This window comes from Phyllobates terribilis, unplaced genomic scaffold (assembly GCF_046119375.1).
Source record: "Phyllobates terribilis strain yellow unplaced genomic scaffold, ASM4611937v1 Scaffold_1__5_contigs__length_1240528914, whole genome shotgun sequence".
NCBI lineage: Eukaryota > Metazoa > Chordata > Amphibia > Anura > Dendrobatidae > Phyllobates > Phyllobates terribilis.
The window spans coordinates 1,033,538,568-1,033,556,715 of NW_027362761.1; the positions used below are offsets into that span (position 1 = coordinate 1,033,538,568).

The following is an 18,148-nucleotide window of genomic DNA, read 5'->3' on the forward strand; positions in this document are numbered from 1 at the left end:
TATAGCGCGAAACCAAACAGAGTGCCCCAAATCATACGGTGGAACCAAACAGAGCACCAGACCACAGGGTGAAACCATACAGAGCGCACCAGACCACAGGGTGGAACCAAACAGAGAGCACCAGCCATAGGATGGAACCAAACAGAGCACACCAGACCATAGGGTGGAACCAAACAGAGTGCACCAGATCATAGGGTGGAACCAAACAGAGAGCACCAGCCATAGGATGGAACCAAAAGAGCGCACCAGACCATAGGGTGGAACCAAACAGAGCACACCAGACCATAGGGTGGAACCAAACAGAGCGCACCAGACCATAGGGTGGAACCAAACAGAGTGCACCAGACCATAGGGTGGAACCAAACAGAGTGCACCAGACCATAGGGTGGAACCAAACAGAGCGCACCAGACCATAGGGTGGAACCAAACAGAGCGCACCAGACCATAGGGTGGAACCAAACAGAGTGCACCAGATCATAGGGTGGAACCAAACAGAGAGCACCAGCCATAGGATGGAACCAAACAGAGCGCACCAGACCATAGGGTGGAACCAAACAGAGCACACCAGACCATAGGGTGGAACCAAACAGAGCGCACCAGACCATAGGGTGGAACCAAACAGAGCGCACCAGACCATAGGGTGGAACCAAACAGAGTGCACCAGACCATAAGGTGGAACCAAACAGAGCGCACCAGACCATAGGGTGGAACCAAACAGAGCGCACCAGACCATAGGGTGGAACCAAACAGAGCGCACCAGACCATAGGGTGGAATCAAATAGAGCGCACCAGACCACAGGGTGGAACCAAACTGAGCTCACAAGACTATAGGGCGAAACCAAACAGAGTGCCCCAAATCATACGGTGGAACCAAACAGAGCACCAGACCACAGGGTGAAACCATACAGAGCGCACCAGACCATAGGGTGAAACCATACAGAGCGCACCAGACCATAGGGTGGAACCAAACAGAGCGCACCAGACCATAGGGTGGAACCAAACAGAGCGCACCAGACCATAGGGTGGAACCAAACAGAGTGCACCAGACCATAGGGTGGAACCAAACAGAGCGCACCAGACCATAGGGTGGAATCAAACAGAGCGCACCAGACCACAGGGTGGAACCAAACTGAGCGCACAAGACCATAGGGTGAAACCAAACAGAGCGCCCCAAACCATATGGGTGGAACCAAACAGAGCACCAGACCACAAGGTGAAACCATACAGAGCGCACCAGACCATAGGGTGAAACCATACAGAGCACACCAGACCATAGGGTGAAACCATACAGAGCGCACCAGACCATAGGGTGAAACCAAACAGAGTGCACCAGATCACAGGGTGAAACCCTTATAATAACATGCAATAGATCCAGGTAATATGCTCACCTGAGCGAGTTGTGTAGGCACAACTCCAGTGGAAGCTCAACAACGGCTGCTGCTGCGCTGTGTCTGGGCGATGAGCTCCACTATGATGTTTGCCAAGAAGAGACAATTCACAGTTTTCAGTTGGGTTAACGAAATAGAGATCCCTGATCCAGAGATATAACAAATGTTTTTAATTCCACAACGAATTTCAACACCGGACTGGAGTCTTTCTCTAGTGTAAAAACCAACTGTGACATTTGCTGTTTACACATGAGAAAGACGACATTTTGATGTTGATGTGGAATAAAAACCGCTTTTTTTATCTCTGGACTAGGGATTAGAGATGAGCGGTGTTCGATATGAACTGTTCGCCAATCTCAAATTCGAGCTGTTTTGGGCGGTGTTCGAGTCGTTCGACGAACTCGAACGATTTGCAAAAAATTCGGCTGTTCGAGGTTATGCTCGATAACTGTTCGTGCACCAAAAGCGTAACTGGATTTCAATCATGCAGGGATTGTCTGCCACTCACTGTAATGCCACAACCATGGTGGTTGTGGCATTACAGTGTTTGCCCAAATTGATGGGAACAGTGCCCACAGTGAAACATGAAAAGCCGGCAATTCAGCAGCGGCATACACCGGTACCCGACAATTTAGAACACAAAGAATAGAGCATCACACATAGATTAGATAGATAGAAACATGTCAGTCACATATATAATAAGTACAGTGACAGTGTTGGTTACTGTACTTGTCATTTAGTGTTAAAGGATTTATGAAAAAAAAAATAATAGTGTTTTCATGCACCCGTCTCTTTAAAAATGAAGGCCGGCAATTCAGCATCGGTACCCGACAATTTAGAACAGAAAGAATAGAGCATCACACATAGATTAGATAGATAGAAACATGTCAGTCACATATATAATAAGTACAGTGATAGTGTTGGTTGCTGTACTTGTCCTTTAGTGTTAAAATAAAGGATTTATTAAAAAAAAATTGGGGTGGGGTTCCCCGTAATTTTAGTCTCTAGAGGAGTTTAAGCAGATGGCTGGGGCAGATGTTTGAAGCCTGGGAAGGGGGTAATACCCACGGAGCTTCCCAGGCTACTATTATCAGCCCCCAACTGAATACCTAGCCTTTACTAGCTATTAAAATGAGGGACCCAAAAAAAAACTACGTGGGGTCCCCCCTATTTTAATAGCTAGTAAAGGCTAGGCATACAGCTGGGGGCTGATATTAATAGCCCAGGAAGGGTGCCATGAACATTGGCCCCCTCCTAGGCTAGAAACACCAGCCGTCAGCCGCCCCAGAAATAGCACACCATAGGATGTGCCAATTCTGGCACTTAGCCTCACTCTTCCCACTGCCCTGTAGCGGTGGCAGTGGGGTAATAGGGTTGAGGGTGATGTCAGCTTATAATGCCAGCCTGTCATGTCAATGTAGCAGAGCTGAAGCTGTCCTGGGAACCATGGAAAGGTAAGGATGAGGTTGGTTTATTATTTTACTTTTATTGCAGAAGACATTGGCTTCAGCTGGAATTGTTGATACGGTAAGTAGGGTTTAATTTAGAACATTAAAGGAATGTGTCTTTATTTCAATTAAAGGACTTTATTCTGGGTGTTTGTGTTTTTTTAACTTTGACTATGGGGTTAGTAATGGGGGTGTCTTATAGACGCCTCTTCATTACTAACCTGGGCTTGATGTCAGCTGGCATTATAAGCTGACATCAACCTCAACCCTATTACCCCACTGCCACCGCTACAGGGCAGTGGGAAGAGCGAGGCTAAGTGCCAGAATTGGCGCATCTTATGGATGCGCCATTTCTGGGGCGGCTGACGGCTGGTGTTTCTAGCCTGGGAGGAGGCCAATATTCATGGCACCCTTCCTGGGCTATTAATATCAGCCCCCAGCTGTCTGCCTAGCCTTTGCTAGCTATTAAAATAGGGGGGACCCCACGTCATTTTTTTGGGGGGTCCCCCATTTTAATAGCTAGTAAAGGCTAGGTATTCAGCTGGGGGCTGATATTAGTAGCCTGGAAATCTACGTGGGTATTACCCCCTTCCCAGGCTTCAAACATCTGCCCCAGCCGTCTGCTTAACCTCCGCTAGAGACTAAAATTACGGGGAACCCCACGCCAATTTTTTTTTTATAAATCCTTTATTTTAACACTAAATGACAAGTACAGTAACCAACACTATCACTGTACTTATTATATATGTGACTGACATGTTTCTATCTATCTAATCTATGTGTGATGCTCTATTCTTTCTGTTCTAAATTGTCGGGTACCGATGCTGAATTGCCGGCCGGCTTTTTTAAAGAGACGGGTGCATGAAAACACTATTATTTTTTTTTCATAAATCCTTTAACACTAAATGACAAGTACAGTAACCAACACTGTCACTATACTTATTATATATTTGACTGACATGTTTCTATCTATCTAATCTATGTGTGATGCTCTATTCTTTCTGTTCTAAATTGTCGGGTACCGGTGTATGCCGCTGCTGAATTGCCGGCTTTTCATGTTTCACTGTGGGCACTGTTCCCATCGATTTGGGCAACCACTGTAATACCACAACCACCATGGCTGTGGCATTACAGTGAGTGGCAGACAATCCCTGCCATTGGTTTTAACGGTGTTCGACGGTGTTCGACGAACCGTTCGATGAACATGCCGGTGTTCGACGAACTGAACCGAACCCGAACACTACGGGGGTGGCTCAACACTACTAGGGATCTCTATTTTGGGATCTGTGAATTGTCTCTTCTTTTCAAACATTGCAATGTAGTTAAATTACTATTGTGCGAAACAGCTTTATTCAAATTGAGAAGCAGTACATGCTGATTCGCCTGACCGTACCATTCTACTTCAGTTTAAAAAGCTTATCCAGGATTATAAAACTGATGGTCTATCCTAAGGAGTTGGGTAAGCCATCAAATTCAATTTTAGATTCATCCCTCTCTCAGCACCCCTACTGATCGGCTGTTTGAGAAGTCACACCTTTCATTGCATGCTACTCCATTCAATGTTTACCAGGCACAGCTCCATACGTTTAGTTGCAACAGCGCCTAGTAATATAGATCAGTCTTCTTTACGTCAATGGGATGAAAGTAAGCTGTAACTGCACACAAGGCCACTACTAAAAGTACAGAGCTGCGTCTGGTCAACACTGAAAGAAGCACAGGCCCCGCAACCGATTCAAAGGCCCGATTAACAGGGATGCTGAGAGTTGGACCTCCATTGAAATATTATAATATAACATAATATAATATTGGCAGCTTTTAATAATGATGAGCCATAACTTTTTAAAGCATTGGAGAAAAACCCTTTAAAGGGAATTTCTGATTTTTGCATGCATATTAGTCCAGTGGGTGGTCCTGCTCAGAGACTGACCATCTTCCCTGTATGACTGTGCATGCAGAGGTAGCTGTCAATCACTAGTAGGACTGCCCACTGGACTCATAAGTATACAAACACCAGGGATTTAGGTGAATAAAGTACACATTTTAATCAATCTTTTCTAACAAGCCTATATACCATTCTGCTTAGCTTCCATGCTGTCCACAGATCAGACAGCACATACAATGTGACAGGTTCAATTTAATCTTTAAGTTCATTATATTTTTCTTTTTTAACATGCCTATATTAAGCCAATATGTTGCAAATCACCACCTGGCTTCTATCGAAAAATATGTGCAGAGCTAAATAATAAAAAGGCATAACTTTACAAGTAGTGTTCTGAAGAGATTGCTTTCTGGACATTAACAATTTGAATTCTAATTAACTTAATATAAAATGCTTGATTTTTATTTAATGCATCTAAATTTAGCTATAACAAGACCGAATTTTCCACAGTACATAACCTAGCCTGTAGATGTAATCTAGAACAATGTTTCAGCCTTGGGTTAAAACACTTAGAGGATTTAGTTCTACAGTCTCATTATCATTGCTGTAATAGGTTGCCCATGGCCTGCTATAGGGCCATACCTCCGTGTGCCTCTGATTTTATATGAAGACAGTAGAATGCTCCACTGCATGCTGTATTACCAAAATATTCTTAAGCAATCTCCATACCGCAACAAATGGAGTGCATATGGCCCATAATATGGACCTCTAGGGACTTCATCAGCTACTTACTGAGCTTTAGCACACAAGTTTGGTGTGTCTGTGAGGAGGTAGCCCAACTGTCATGTTCCTCCCCTGATGAAATCAATGAGTTTAATGCAAATGTGTGAAATATGGTTTCTTGTGATAACAAGTGTTAATTTCCCTGTGGGCTGCAGTACTAACCAAGGGCCTCAATATGTCACTGTCTTCTTTGCTTTTGTGCAGAACTGGGTGAAAGGTTAAGTCTGCCCAGCAACAGAAAGCAGGGACAATATCAGGGTTAACTGTAAGGCCAGCCCATTGTGGGGAGGAAGATTGGGAATCTCTGGGTAGTTTGAGAAATCAGGAAGTTAGTGTTGTAAGAGAACAGAGAGAGTGTGGGGAGATCTGGAGAGGACAGAACTAGTTTGGAGCTTGAAGGCACAAGGCAGCAAGAATCATTAAATAACTTTAGAAGCGAATGAGATCCCGTTCAGCAGGCAAGTGGGTGAAATAAATTAGTGGGAGAATTAAAGGAACAAGTGAGTCCAGTGTTGGCCAGACGTTGGAGGCCCATGTAGAGAAGAGTCTTGCCCAGCTGAGGACACAGTATAGGGAAGTGGCTCTAATAAAGGCCCTCGTTAATAGATCACAGACTGCTGTTTGGGTGCAGGGTTCACAGCGTAACATATTGACCTGTGTGTCCCTACACCAGGAAGATGGAGGTTTACCTGATTTGCTCTGCTTGTTTACCGTCCACATGTAAATTGCCCAAAACCGATAAGAAAGCACCTTTGTATGAGACAGAAGTAGTTGTAAAGTGTACTGCCTGATGCTTTGTGTAGTTAAATGGGTATTCCATTCTCTAAGATTCTATCCCAATATGTATTAGGGGTAATAATAATAGTATTAGCAAATATTTCCAATTGGAAATGTAGTATAGTTTTTCTGATTCACTAAGTGTCTTTCCTCATGTGCAGGCATTGCAGGACCTTCGGTATGGTTACAACCACTAGCAACTAGCTAACTGTCACTATGTCAGTGGTCGTAACCATGGATATCTAAGGCCCTGCAATGCCTGCACATGAGGAAATAGACATAGCGAATCAGAAAAACTATACATTTCTAATTGGAGATATTTGCTAATATTATTATTACACTTACTATATATTGGGATAGGATCTTGGAGATGGGAATACCCCTTTAAGTGTGCTACCAAGTAAAGAGTGCCTTGTTTTTAAGAACGTGCCTGTTGTCCTTGTCTTGAAGTCTAATGGACCTGGTGAGGAGTGGAACGGGACCGGCCTGGAAGTGAAGGTACCAATAGGAACATTAGGCTACAATTATTTTTGCTTTTGTTTTTGTCAAGTCGGTATTCTTTTGTATATAAATATGCAAACAATAATAAAATCCAAAGCACCAAAGAAACATAATGCTATGCATCACTACTGAGCATGGAAGATTAGAACGATTTATGCAAAGAGCTGGCAATCAGGAATTCAGCTGTTCACATTTTAGGGTCTGTATTACGGACACACATGAAAGTCACCAGTATGAAATTATATGGAACCAAACTAAGGCTGAGTTCACACGATGCGTTTTTCGTGCGTTTCCGCGGCGTTTTTGCAGTTGCGTAAACGCCGCGGAAAAGCATGAAAAACGCATGGTAGAAGGGAAGCAATGTTCCCCAATTGAAATCCGCATGTGCTGTGCCCATGATGTGGATTTTTCCGCAGCGTAAACGCTGCGGTCAAAAATCCGCAGCATGTCAATTAATTTTGCGGAAACGCTGCTCTTTTGCCGCCATTGACTTGCATTAGACCGCATGGAATCCGCATCACTGTATATGTTGATGTGCTTTTCATGCGGTCTAATGTGCGGATGGTACCCGGGTGTGGAGGAGAGGACTCTCATCCAGACCCAGGTACCATTAAAAAAAAAAAGAATAAAATAAAAAATACATATATTCTCACCTTCTGACGGCCCGCGCTGCGTCCTGCCGGCTTCCCGCGCACTTCGCGGTTGAATGAAGGACCTTCGCTGACGTCAGAGTCATGTGACGGGTCACGTGACACTGACGTCGGAAGGTCCTACAGTCTTCACTGCCGGCAGCCGGGACCGATGAAGCCGGACACCGGGGGCCATAAGAGGGTAACGTATAGATTTATTTTTTATTTTTTGACATTCACACACTATATAAATCCTTGCCGGCTGCATGGATTTATATAGTGTGAAGTTGACAAGCACTTTCCAAGTGATGCTAAAATCGTTTGGGAAGCGCTTGTCAACCCGCATGCGGAAATGTATGTGAAGACCGCTTCATTTCCGCATGTCCCTGGCAGGAAACCGCATGTACAATCCGCATGTACAATCCGCATGTACAATCCGCATGCGTTTTTTCCTGCCAGAGAGATGCAGAAACGCTCAGGAAAAAATCCTGAGCATTTCTGCATCGTGTGCACATTGTGCTTCGCTGCAGGTTTTAGAGGCTTGAGACATAGTCATATTACCTTTATGTGAAATTTTCTTCCGTAATATGAACATCTGGCCAAGTCCTGCCTAGACTAATAAACTGCTGACAGGTCGCAGCAGTAATCCATCAAACCATCAACCAGCAGGTTATTAAAAACCTGTCCTGAGCACAAATGTAAGACCTTATAAAAATATTTTATATCATTAGTTCAGCTTTACCAAAGTCATAAATAATTATAAATATTCTATCTGGAATATATAAAAAAGCTTCATCATTGCTACACTACAATGCAGAGGCCCCTAATTTTTGTATTTTGTACACCACAATAAAAAAACAAGAAAAATATTTCACTAACTGATATGGCTTTACGTCTAGTTGTAAATTTGAATAATTCTATGTTATCCCTGATCCCACTTGAACCACTAGTGGACAATGATTTTTATACTTGCCATCAGCTGTAGTGGCCCAAGAGTCCCATTTGGCTTCTATGCAACTAGCTGTTTGGGGACCACTGCAGTAAGGCCACGTTCACATGTTCAGTATTTGGTCAGTATTTTACATCAGTATGTGTAAGCCAAAACCAGGAGTGGAACAATCAGAGGAAAAGTATAATAGAAACACGTCACCACTTCTGTATTTATCACCCACTACTGGTTTTGGCTTATACATACTGATGTGAAATACTGACCAAATACTGAACATGTGAACGTGGTCTAATGCTAGACAAATTAAGCCTGAATAACCAGCCTTTTTTTTCAGTTTTTGCCACTTCTCTTCATAACCATGCCTCATAATGAGTTAAATGTTGCTTGTTAGGCTATGTTCCCACGATGACCTTTTGGTGAGTTTTTGATGCTGCAGATTTTCTGCACCATTTCTGCATTTATTATGGAAATTAGGTTACTTGCGTTTTTTCAATACATTTTTGTGTGCGTTTTTTTAACATGCATTTTTCTCCCGTTTTTGACACTGCGTTTTTTTGTCTCTGTTTGGTGCGTCATGATTTAAATGAAGCTGCTTCATTTTGATACTTCCAGGTATTTGACAAAACTTTATTGATAAAGTCATGTGTGGTTTATGTGCGTTTTTGATGTGTTTCTGATGCAGAACCGCACTAAAAACGCATATACGTTTTTTACTTGTGGATTTTCCGCGTCTAATGTAAATCTACAGGGAAAATCCGCACAAAAAACTCAGCGAGGATTTGAAACACGCACCGCAGGTCAGTTTATGCTGAATAAGAAGCACAGTGGGCAGGAGATTTCTATAAATCCCATCCACTTTGCTGGAACAGTAAGACGCTGCATTTTTGAAGCACCAAAAGCATCAAAAATGCACCAAAAGCTATTTGTGGCAATGTTGCCTTAGGCTATGTGCACACGGTGCGTTTTTTATTCGATAAATCCGCACGGAATTGGCCCCAAAAACGCATTGTAAACCTTATCCCAGCTTTTCCTATGTGATATTACAAGATCTGTGCACATGATCAGGATTTTTCCTCACAGAATTTCATGTGCGTTAAAAGAAGCAGCATGTCCATTCTTTGCGTGTTTTTGCCTGCGTTTTACCTATACGATGCATTGGAAAAAATGCATGGCAAATACGCAGGCAAAATCGCACAAAAATCGCTTGAGAATACAAAAAAACGCATCAAAAACGCGCTAAATTTCTGCAGCTGCCATGAGATGAAGAACCTTGCAGAAACGTTGTAGAAATTTCTGCAAGAAAATCCTGAATGTGCGCACATAACCAGAGGGCATGTGCGCACGATCAGTATTTGCTTGCAGAAATTTGCGCAGTGTTTCTGCAAGGTACTGCACCTATTGGCAGCAAAAACTTTGCGGAAATTCCTCTGCATTTTTGATGGGTTTTCATGCGTTTTTGCCTGCGGATTTGCCATGCATTTTTTCCAATGCATTGTACAGGAAAAACGCAAGCAAAAATGCACAAAGAATGGACATGTTGCTTCTTTTAACAAACATGAAATTCTGTAAGGAAAAATCCTGATCATGTGCATAGACCTTCCAAATTCAGGGATAAGGTTTGCAATGCGTTTTTGGGGCCAATTCCGTGCGGATTTACCGCATAAAAAAAGCATAAAAAAACGCACCGTGTGCACATACCCTTATAATGCCAAAGTGAGAAATTTTACTTTCTCAACAACACCAGACCTATTTAGACAACTAAGGTTTAGGATATGTTCACATATGCGCTGCAGATTTTCCATCCAAGTTTTGCCAGAGCATAATCGATGGCATATAATAGTACAAAGCGGGTGAGATGTTACCAAAATCTCATCCATATGATGCATAAACAATTCATGCGGAAGTTGATCTGTATGTACCTTTTTTAATCTACAGAACGTCATTTTCTGCTGCAGATTTTAACTACGCTGCATTGCATAGTGAGAACTGTGGTGTAAAACGCCTGTGACTTTTGTGCTAATTCATTGTTGTTTTTTTCTGCCCAATGGACTTAACCTAATATAGTAAATAGTGAGGTCAATGTGTCATATAAATATGAATCAGATGCACGAGCCATTTTCTGTACTTTTCTTACAAAACTGTGTTAACAATGTTAAAAAAGAAATAACCCCAGAGTATATTTGCTGTTCTGAAACATTTCTTGTAGAGAAGAATACATTACTTTCAGAATACACCATACGGCTCAACATGAAACACCTACGGGTCCATTATACGAGAACCATGGGGAGCCCATGTACTGACTGACGTACAGTGCTTGTCACATGGCTGTGCCGTGAATCTTAATCTATTTCTGAAATCGCCAAAACACTATTTTTTGAAATGTCTAGAAACACTATAAAATGCAGAATTTACTTACAATTATCGATACAACTTGAAATATGATTTTTCTGCATACCACATTGTTTATCCATGTAGATGATAATGGAGGCAGCATAAATTAGCACTGGCATGGTGAGCAACTTATGGAAGAGCAGTTCAAGAAAAGCTGCTGATTTTCACACAAGTACAAGTAGACGTTCTGATGTACCATATGTGAGATGTCATAGAAGACCCCCTCCCCAGCTTGATATGGCTTCTAACACACAACCAATGCAATGAGGCTACAAATCCAATATATATGTAGCCACTGAAAGAAACATTTAGCCATAATGGAGAAAACGGGTGAGATCAGAATGAAACTGCATTTACAGAAGCTTAGCACATTTTTGTGAGGTAGGAAAATATCTGGTGCCAGTAACATGGTTAAGTCGTGACATGTGAATGAAGGTGTTAAATACACAGCTACAACACCGAGCCTTATTATAGGTCGGAGTCAGGCAAGCTTGAAACCCTGTTTAGGCTCAATGGACACAAGTTCCCTCAAATAGGCATCTGATCAGTATACACAGTGTAAACATACATTATAAGTTACACACTTAATTATCATTAAAAAGACAGAAATGATCCTTCTAGAAATCAAGCCCATCCATGAGGTAAACCTAGCAGACATCTTCATCATTTCTGAGTATAAGGTCACAGCCCCACTATCAGTATTCGGTCAGTATTTGGTCAGTATTTTTTCTCAGGAGTGGAATCCAAAACCAGGTGAGGAACAGTCAGAGAAAAAGTATAATAGAAACAAGTCACCAATTCTGCATTTATCACCCACTCCTGGTTTTGGCTCCCAATCCTGAGAAAAAATACTGACCAAATACTGATAGTGGGGCCATGGCCTAAAGCAAATTTCACATTTGTATTTCCCTAACTCAGGGGTAGGCATTTATCAGAGTATCCATATGTAGAAATGTATACCCACTACTAATCCACTATACCCACTGCTAATTAACAAGTGACCTGTCCTCGCTCCCACACTGGCCTCCACCACTGTCAAATACCTAGAGGTGGTCCTGACAGACTAATGGGCTGGTCGGGCTTCACACAGACACTAGTGGCTCTGGAGGGGTAGTGTGGTTACCCTCAAGCCAATAAGCTTATTATTATGGTATACACATGGTCCTGTTGGCCATCAGGCAGAAGGGTTTGGTGGCCAATGAGCCCTCTAAGTGCCATTTGAATCCCCAGTGGGTTTTTAACTTTGTCTATTACTGTATATCATATATTACTCTAGCATGCTTTATATCGGATTGACCCCTGTTATCGAACCAGCTTTGTTCCCTGCTTTTTATGCTGCTTAACTCTTTGATGCCCTTCTGGAATTGACTCTTGGAATGCCTGACAACTCTCTCGGCCTTACTTTACTGCGACCCGACATCCTTTACTTGCGACTTTCCCTTGCCTATGTTTCTGGTTCCAATTTTGTTACTGTCCTCATTCCTCTGGTTTTGACCCGGATTGTACTTGTTTTCACTCAAATAGCTACAACAGTCCGCAGCTACTCTGTGGACCCAATGAAGACCCAATGAAGGCCAGCAAAGACCACAATCCAGGGCAGGTGTAAAAAAAACACTAGGGAGCTCTTGGGACCTGTCAAATGGAGCAGCATGCATAAAGGCAATCTGTGATATTATATTCTGAGTTGGCATATACCTTTACAGGTGTGAGGTGGCTTTTACTGAGCACTTCTCATTGCTCAGCACATCTTTGGTGGATCGCAATTTACTAGGAATTGTAAGCCATGGGCATGAATGACTAGTGTAGTCTCCTATATGGATACAGGTAAAGTAGACATTTGAGACTACACTAATAATTCATTCCCATTGCAGAAGTTAGGCAGCACAGTTATATTTCTTTTAAGATGGCTTCTGTCCCTATGGCCCCTGCACATATATCATGTCCACTCTTGTCCTAATTGACAACTGCAGGGTAATGTCTGTTCAACAATATGATTGTCTTTCTCAAAAACACCAGGGCCTGGTTCACACCACATTTTTGTACTTCACATATCTGTTTGTACGAAGAAACATATTTATCTGAATACATTTTCTTCTACATAGGATACAGTAACGTAATCGTCTGTATGTAAAATGGGTATATTTTTGAGAAACGTTTGCGCCCATATCTGTTTTGATCTAGTTTGTTTTTTTTACAGGATGCAAAAACGCAGTCTTCTGCACTTTTTCATCTTTTGAAAAAGCAAATCTGTTTTTATAACATTGCAGTTGATGGAAAAGGAAGGAAAATATATAGTCAAATGTTTGCATTCTTTTTTTTCCAGATGTTTATTTAATTTTTTTACAGAAATCAAGTCATTTGATCTCCTGACAGTCCTTCCCACATCTTTAAAAAAAATCCTTTTTTTTTTTTAAAAACTGATGTTTATGTAAAAAAACAAACTGTAAGGCTGTGTGCCCACGATGCGTTTTTTAAGCGTTTCCGCAGCGGCAAAAACGCTGCAGAAACGCTTAAAAAACGCATGGTAGAAGGCCTGCCATGTTCCCCAATGATAATCCGCATGTGCTGTTCACATACTGCGGAAATTTCCACTGCAGATTATCATTGCGGAAAAAAACGCAGCACAACCAATTATTTTGCGGAAGTGCTGCGTTTTTGCCGCCATTGACTTGCATTAGAACACACCAATTCCGCAAGACTGCATCTGTACTTGCGTAATTGGCGCGTTCTAATGTGCGGATGGTACCCGGGTGTGGAGGAGAGGAGAGTCTCATCCACACCCAGGTACCATTAAAAAAGCTGTAAAAAAAGAATAAAATAAAAAATAAATGTATACTTACCTTCTGGCGGCCCGCGCTGCGCTCCTCCTTGCTTCCCAGCAATTTGCGATGGAATGAAGGACCTGCGCTGACGTCAGAGTCATGTGACGGGTCATGCGACGCTGACGTCGGCAGGTCCTTCACTCTACCGCTGCCGCAGCCGGGACCGAGCGAAGCAAGACAGCGCGGGCCATCGGAGGGTAAGTATATATTTATTTTTTTATTTTTTGACATTCTCTCGGTCACATTATATAAATCCATGCCTTTTGCATGGATTTATATAGTGTGACCAAGTTGTCAAGCACTTTCCAAGTGATGCTAAAATCGCTTGGAAAGCGCTTGACAACCCGCATGCGGAAATGCAAGTGAAGAACGCTTCACATCCTCTTGTCCCTGGCAGGAAAACGCATGTACAATCCGCATGTACAATCCGCATGTAAAATCCAAATGCGTTTTTTTCTGCCAGGGAGATGCAGAAACGCTCAGGAAAAAATCCTGAGCATTTCTGCATCGTGGGCACATAGCCATATACTTTCTATGGAAATCTTCAAACAGAGGCTGGACAGACGTTGGTCTGAGATGGTTTAGTGAATCCTGCATTGAGCAGGGGGTTGGACACGATGATCCTGGAGGTCCCTTCGAACTCTAACACTCTATAATTCTATGATTCTTCAAAAATACGTCCGTTTGCTTCAGTTTTACAACAGATCTGGGTTTTTTGTTTAAAATATATAAACATGTAGCTTTCAAAAGTTATAAAAACGTGGTGTGAACCAGGACTTAGAGTCACCAACCAATCAAATAGCTTATATTATTCTTTAATGTGTACTGAAGCAATAAAAAGTTGACTTGTATTGGCTGCTTTGGGAAACACTGACGCTGTTTCACTGCACAATACTTCTGAAATGATGATAAGTAGCTAAGAAGAATTATAATTCTTAATCATCTCGTTACCATGGATACTGAGATTATTGTGTATTCCTTGTCGGTTGGACTCCAGGGGCTGCATGACTTTTCTCAGCCAATCTGGTGACCGGTAACTGCTGATTACAAGACTGCACACACTTTTGTTGTTCTCAAACAAGAATTTAGTAGGCCAGTGAGTGAGCACAATATCAATCGCTAGCTTCTCCTAATTGTTCCATAAAATGGAGGTCTGTCGTGATGGTAGATTTCTCGAAAAGAGTATTCTCTGCATGCACAATTTACGGTAATCCCAGTGATGCTACTCGCTTGACATTTTCTTTATCAATAATAAAAAGAGGGTTCCATGACCCCCTCATTGTCTAATTCTAAGGACATTGGGGAAGACGGGGGGTCATGAATCCACAAATAAGATTACCTGACCCCCTTTCTCTCAATAAGTGAAATCCTAAAGTTTGGATTTGTTAATCTGTCAAATGTTTACAGTGGAAGGGCCCATTTAATATTCACCATGGACATGGGTGGCCACGTTAACTCGGACCACAAACATACGTAAAACCGAAATACCTTAAGCTACATGTTATAGCAAACTATTAGCTAAATATTCTGACTTAATCGATCACAATTTTAACCAATCAATTGTTATAGATCAATTGTTTATGTGAAAGCAAGCAGCTAAATTAATTGCCACATCAGCTTCATACGTGAATATGCTTGCTTTGTGATGGGGCATCACATGTACATTCATTGCCAGCAGTGAAGATCAATCTCTTACTATACAGGCATCTGCCCGACATAGTCTACAGTATGGGAATAAATCACAGCAGAGCGGACATGGATCTGCAGCACAGACCAGCGTAATGCACAGGATGCTGAGTGGAAACCACACAGTGCTGGAGCCAGGACACAGAGAAGCATCCTTCATTTCCGGTGCTGAGCAGCTGTGTTCAGAAATGGAAAGCGGGCTGCACTGAGCCCCACACATAGGCAGGGAGGGGTGCGCTAGTTGTATTAATGCACAGATGCATATTGTACATTATATAATCCAGATAATAATCAGGATAGGGATTATTTATAGACATTGTCTCCATAAATACAGATCAGGGTTAAGTAGTGGTGAGAGCAAGGACCTGAGCCCATGGCTCCAGCGGGGTTATTTCACCACCTCCTCCCCAGTCCTCAGTGTTACTGGACCTGCAGCGCAGGCTGCTAATGAGAGCTGTGTGCATGAATCAGCAGCCCCTTGTCATCATGTCAGGATGCAGAAGCCTGGTGCAACTATCCGGCTTATCCAAGCCAGCAAGACAACCCTAACCTCAGTCCTATAGCCAGCTTTCTCGCCAGTGCATGTGATGCCGCGACCTGATTTCTAATCTGGTCCAGTATCCAGCATGTTCTACCTCGGAATCACATCCTTTATGGTCTGCTTATCACTGCATCACTAATGATCGACGTGCGGATCTCATATCTGTAGGGTATTTTGATGGGGTATGTAGCATGTAACACAGCTGGGACAGTGGTGGCACTACACCGCCATTATAAGTCACAGTAGTCTTCATGCTGGATCTGCTTATTTTATGTAACGTACAATTGTTAGCTGCGTTCACATGAGGATTTGTGGTACCAACGTGTCATATGATAAATGAATCCCTCATATCGATCTCCGGAATCACCAAAACACTAACTGTCAGATGGAAGCCCATACACATTCATATCAAGCGTTATGCAACTTAGGGAAATGAATTTGTTTTGGATTGCTAATCAATGGGATTATCTAGAGAGGCGATCAATCAGCCACTATAAATAGAACAGTTTATGTGCTGTGACTACAGGAGCCTGCATTAACAAGACACGTACATTATAACTCAGCCTCCTGGCTAGTGCTGATCCGGTTGATGCATTTGCCATAAGAATAGCTTGGTGAACGAGTAACCATTCTAATATGGAGATATTACTCTGAGTAAAATGGCTGATCATCACTCTGCATCTGCTCATATTTAATGACAAATCACTGCCCCATATGTTTGACTGTTCTCACATGAATACATTACTGGGGTCTGCACAGCCCAGCAACCACCCAGGCGGCTGCTATGCAGTATGTAGCACTTCTACAGCTAGATACCAGTCCCTGCTAGTGCTATGTGCTCGCATGTAGTGGAATGCGATGATGCAGTAACAGGTCCCAATGGCTATGCTCCATGCCAAGCATGTAAGAGCACCATTGGTTGCCAGGGTGGCGTATAAAGCATTGCAGGACAAACTTGCAGTGGAAAATATAGGTGAGTGTTTGCACCGCACCATGACTGGTCCCCTATAGGTGGATGCATCACATATAATCATTTATAATAAGGATAATGAAAATGCATTACTTACAAGCATTGGTTACGGCAAAGCTGTTAGCTACCTCCAGATTGTCGATATGGGGCGTCAGTCTAAACTCTGAAATGGAATTGAAAACCATCCCTACCCGAAATGCACTGTATTCCTGATCTGCACCCCTTGGAAATAATCCTCCTGGAAAAGATGACATATCATTATGTTATATATCGTAGGCTCATCTACAACAGAATAAAACATATTAAGAAGAAAAAAACTGACATCTTACATTTTTATATAAAGGGAATTTCTGCTCATCAGTAATAACAACATAAGACATCTAACTATGGAGCTGTGGTCAATTATCAAAGCTGCAGACGCCAAGATAAATCCTGTGATCGGCCCATTACATATTATGGGAAGCTGAGTCCAGCTCTGATCACTGTGATCTACTTATATGGCACATATATCATGGCAAGTTGGATCCGTTGTGCAGCTGTAATCATGGTGACTTATTACATAGCATGTACATAGTATATATTATCAGATATTGTGGGAACATGGATCTTGCTGTGCAGCTGCAGGCACTGTAATGTTGTAACACACACATGTAATAAAATATTATGGGCACTGCTGTGGTGTTGTTGTCTCTATGACCTCATTGTTAGTAAGAAAACATCAACTATATCAATAAGGTTGTAATATAAATAATAAAAAAATGTCTTACCTATTTGTATGCTATTGGAATATACCCCAATAATGAGTCCCCACAGAACAGGAACCAGGAAGACAGAAATATACATAATCTTGTGCATTTCCAAGAGAGAAAAAAATGAAGCATCCAAGAGAACAGCTTCCCGTGTACACTGCAGCCGTGCTTTACATCAGGCAGGGCAATCCGAGGAACACAAGAGCTGGGGGCTGATGGAGGCTGGAAGATGGAGGCTGCCCTGGCTCCTGGATGCTTGGATGCAGATGTGGTCCCTGTGTCTCAGTATTGTTCATTCAGACACTCAGAGAGAGGAGGCAGGCAGACGGGAGCGAGCATCGGGGGCGAGCACAGACCTCCCCCAACAGCACCTCTCTTCCTTCCAGGAAACTAGACAAAAGGAAGCAGCAGAGTAGCAAGGATGCAAGGAGGGGTCCTGCAAGGAGGGGTGCTACAAGGAGGGGTCCTGCAAGGAGGGGTGCTACAAGGAGGGGTCCTGCAAGGAGGGGTGCTACAAAGAGGGGTCCTGCAAGGAGGGGTGCTACAAGGAGGGGTGCTACAAGGAGGGGTCCTGCAAAGAGGGGTGCTACAAGGAGGGGTGCTACAAGGATGGGTCCTGCAAGACCCCAAACCTC

At 42.7% G+C, this 18,148-nt stretch overlaps 1 protein-coding gene across 5 annotated transcripts in view; it reads right to left on the reverse strand.

Annotated features, from left to right (window-relative positions):
- Nucleotides 1-17,900, reverse strand: part of GRIA2 (glutamate ionotropic receptor AMPA type subunit 2) — a 268,701-nt gene extending 250,801 nt beyond the window's left edge. For 2 of the 5 annotated variants that reach the window (XR_012247807.1, XM_073644870.1), the window contains exons 1-2: nucleotides 17,532-17,896; nucleotides 16,862-17,002 (exon numbers count right to left, since the gene is read on the reverse strand). Coding sequence is in view for 4 of the 5 variants with exons in the window: in XM_073644870.1 (XP_073500971.1) it covers nucleotides 16,862-17,002; nucleotides 17,532-17,619 (229 nt within the window). In the remaining variant the exon portion in view is untranslated. Of the gene's footprint in view, nucleotides 1-16,861; nucleotides 17,003-17,531 lie in introns of all 5 variants that reach the window. The other 3 variants (XM_073644879.1, XM_073644888.1, XM_073644860.1) reach the window with 3 other exon arrangements.
- Nucleotides 17,901-18,148: the final 248 nt, after the last annotated feature.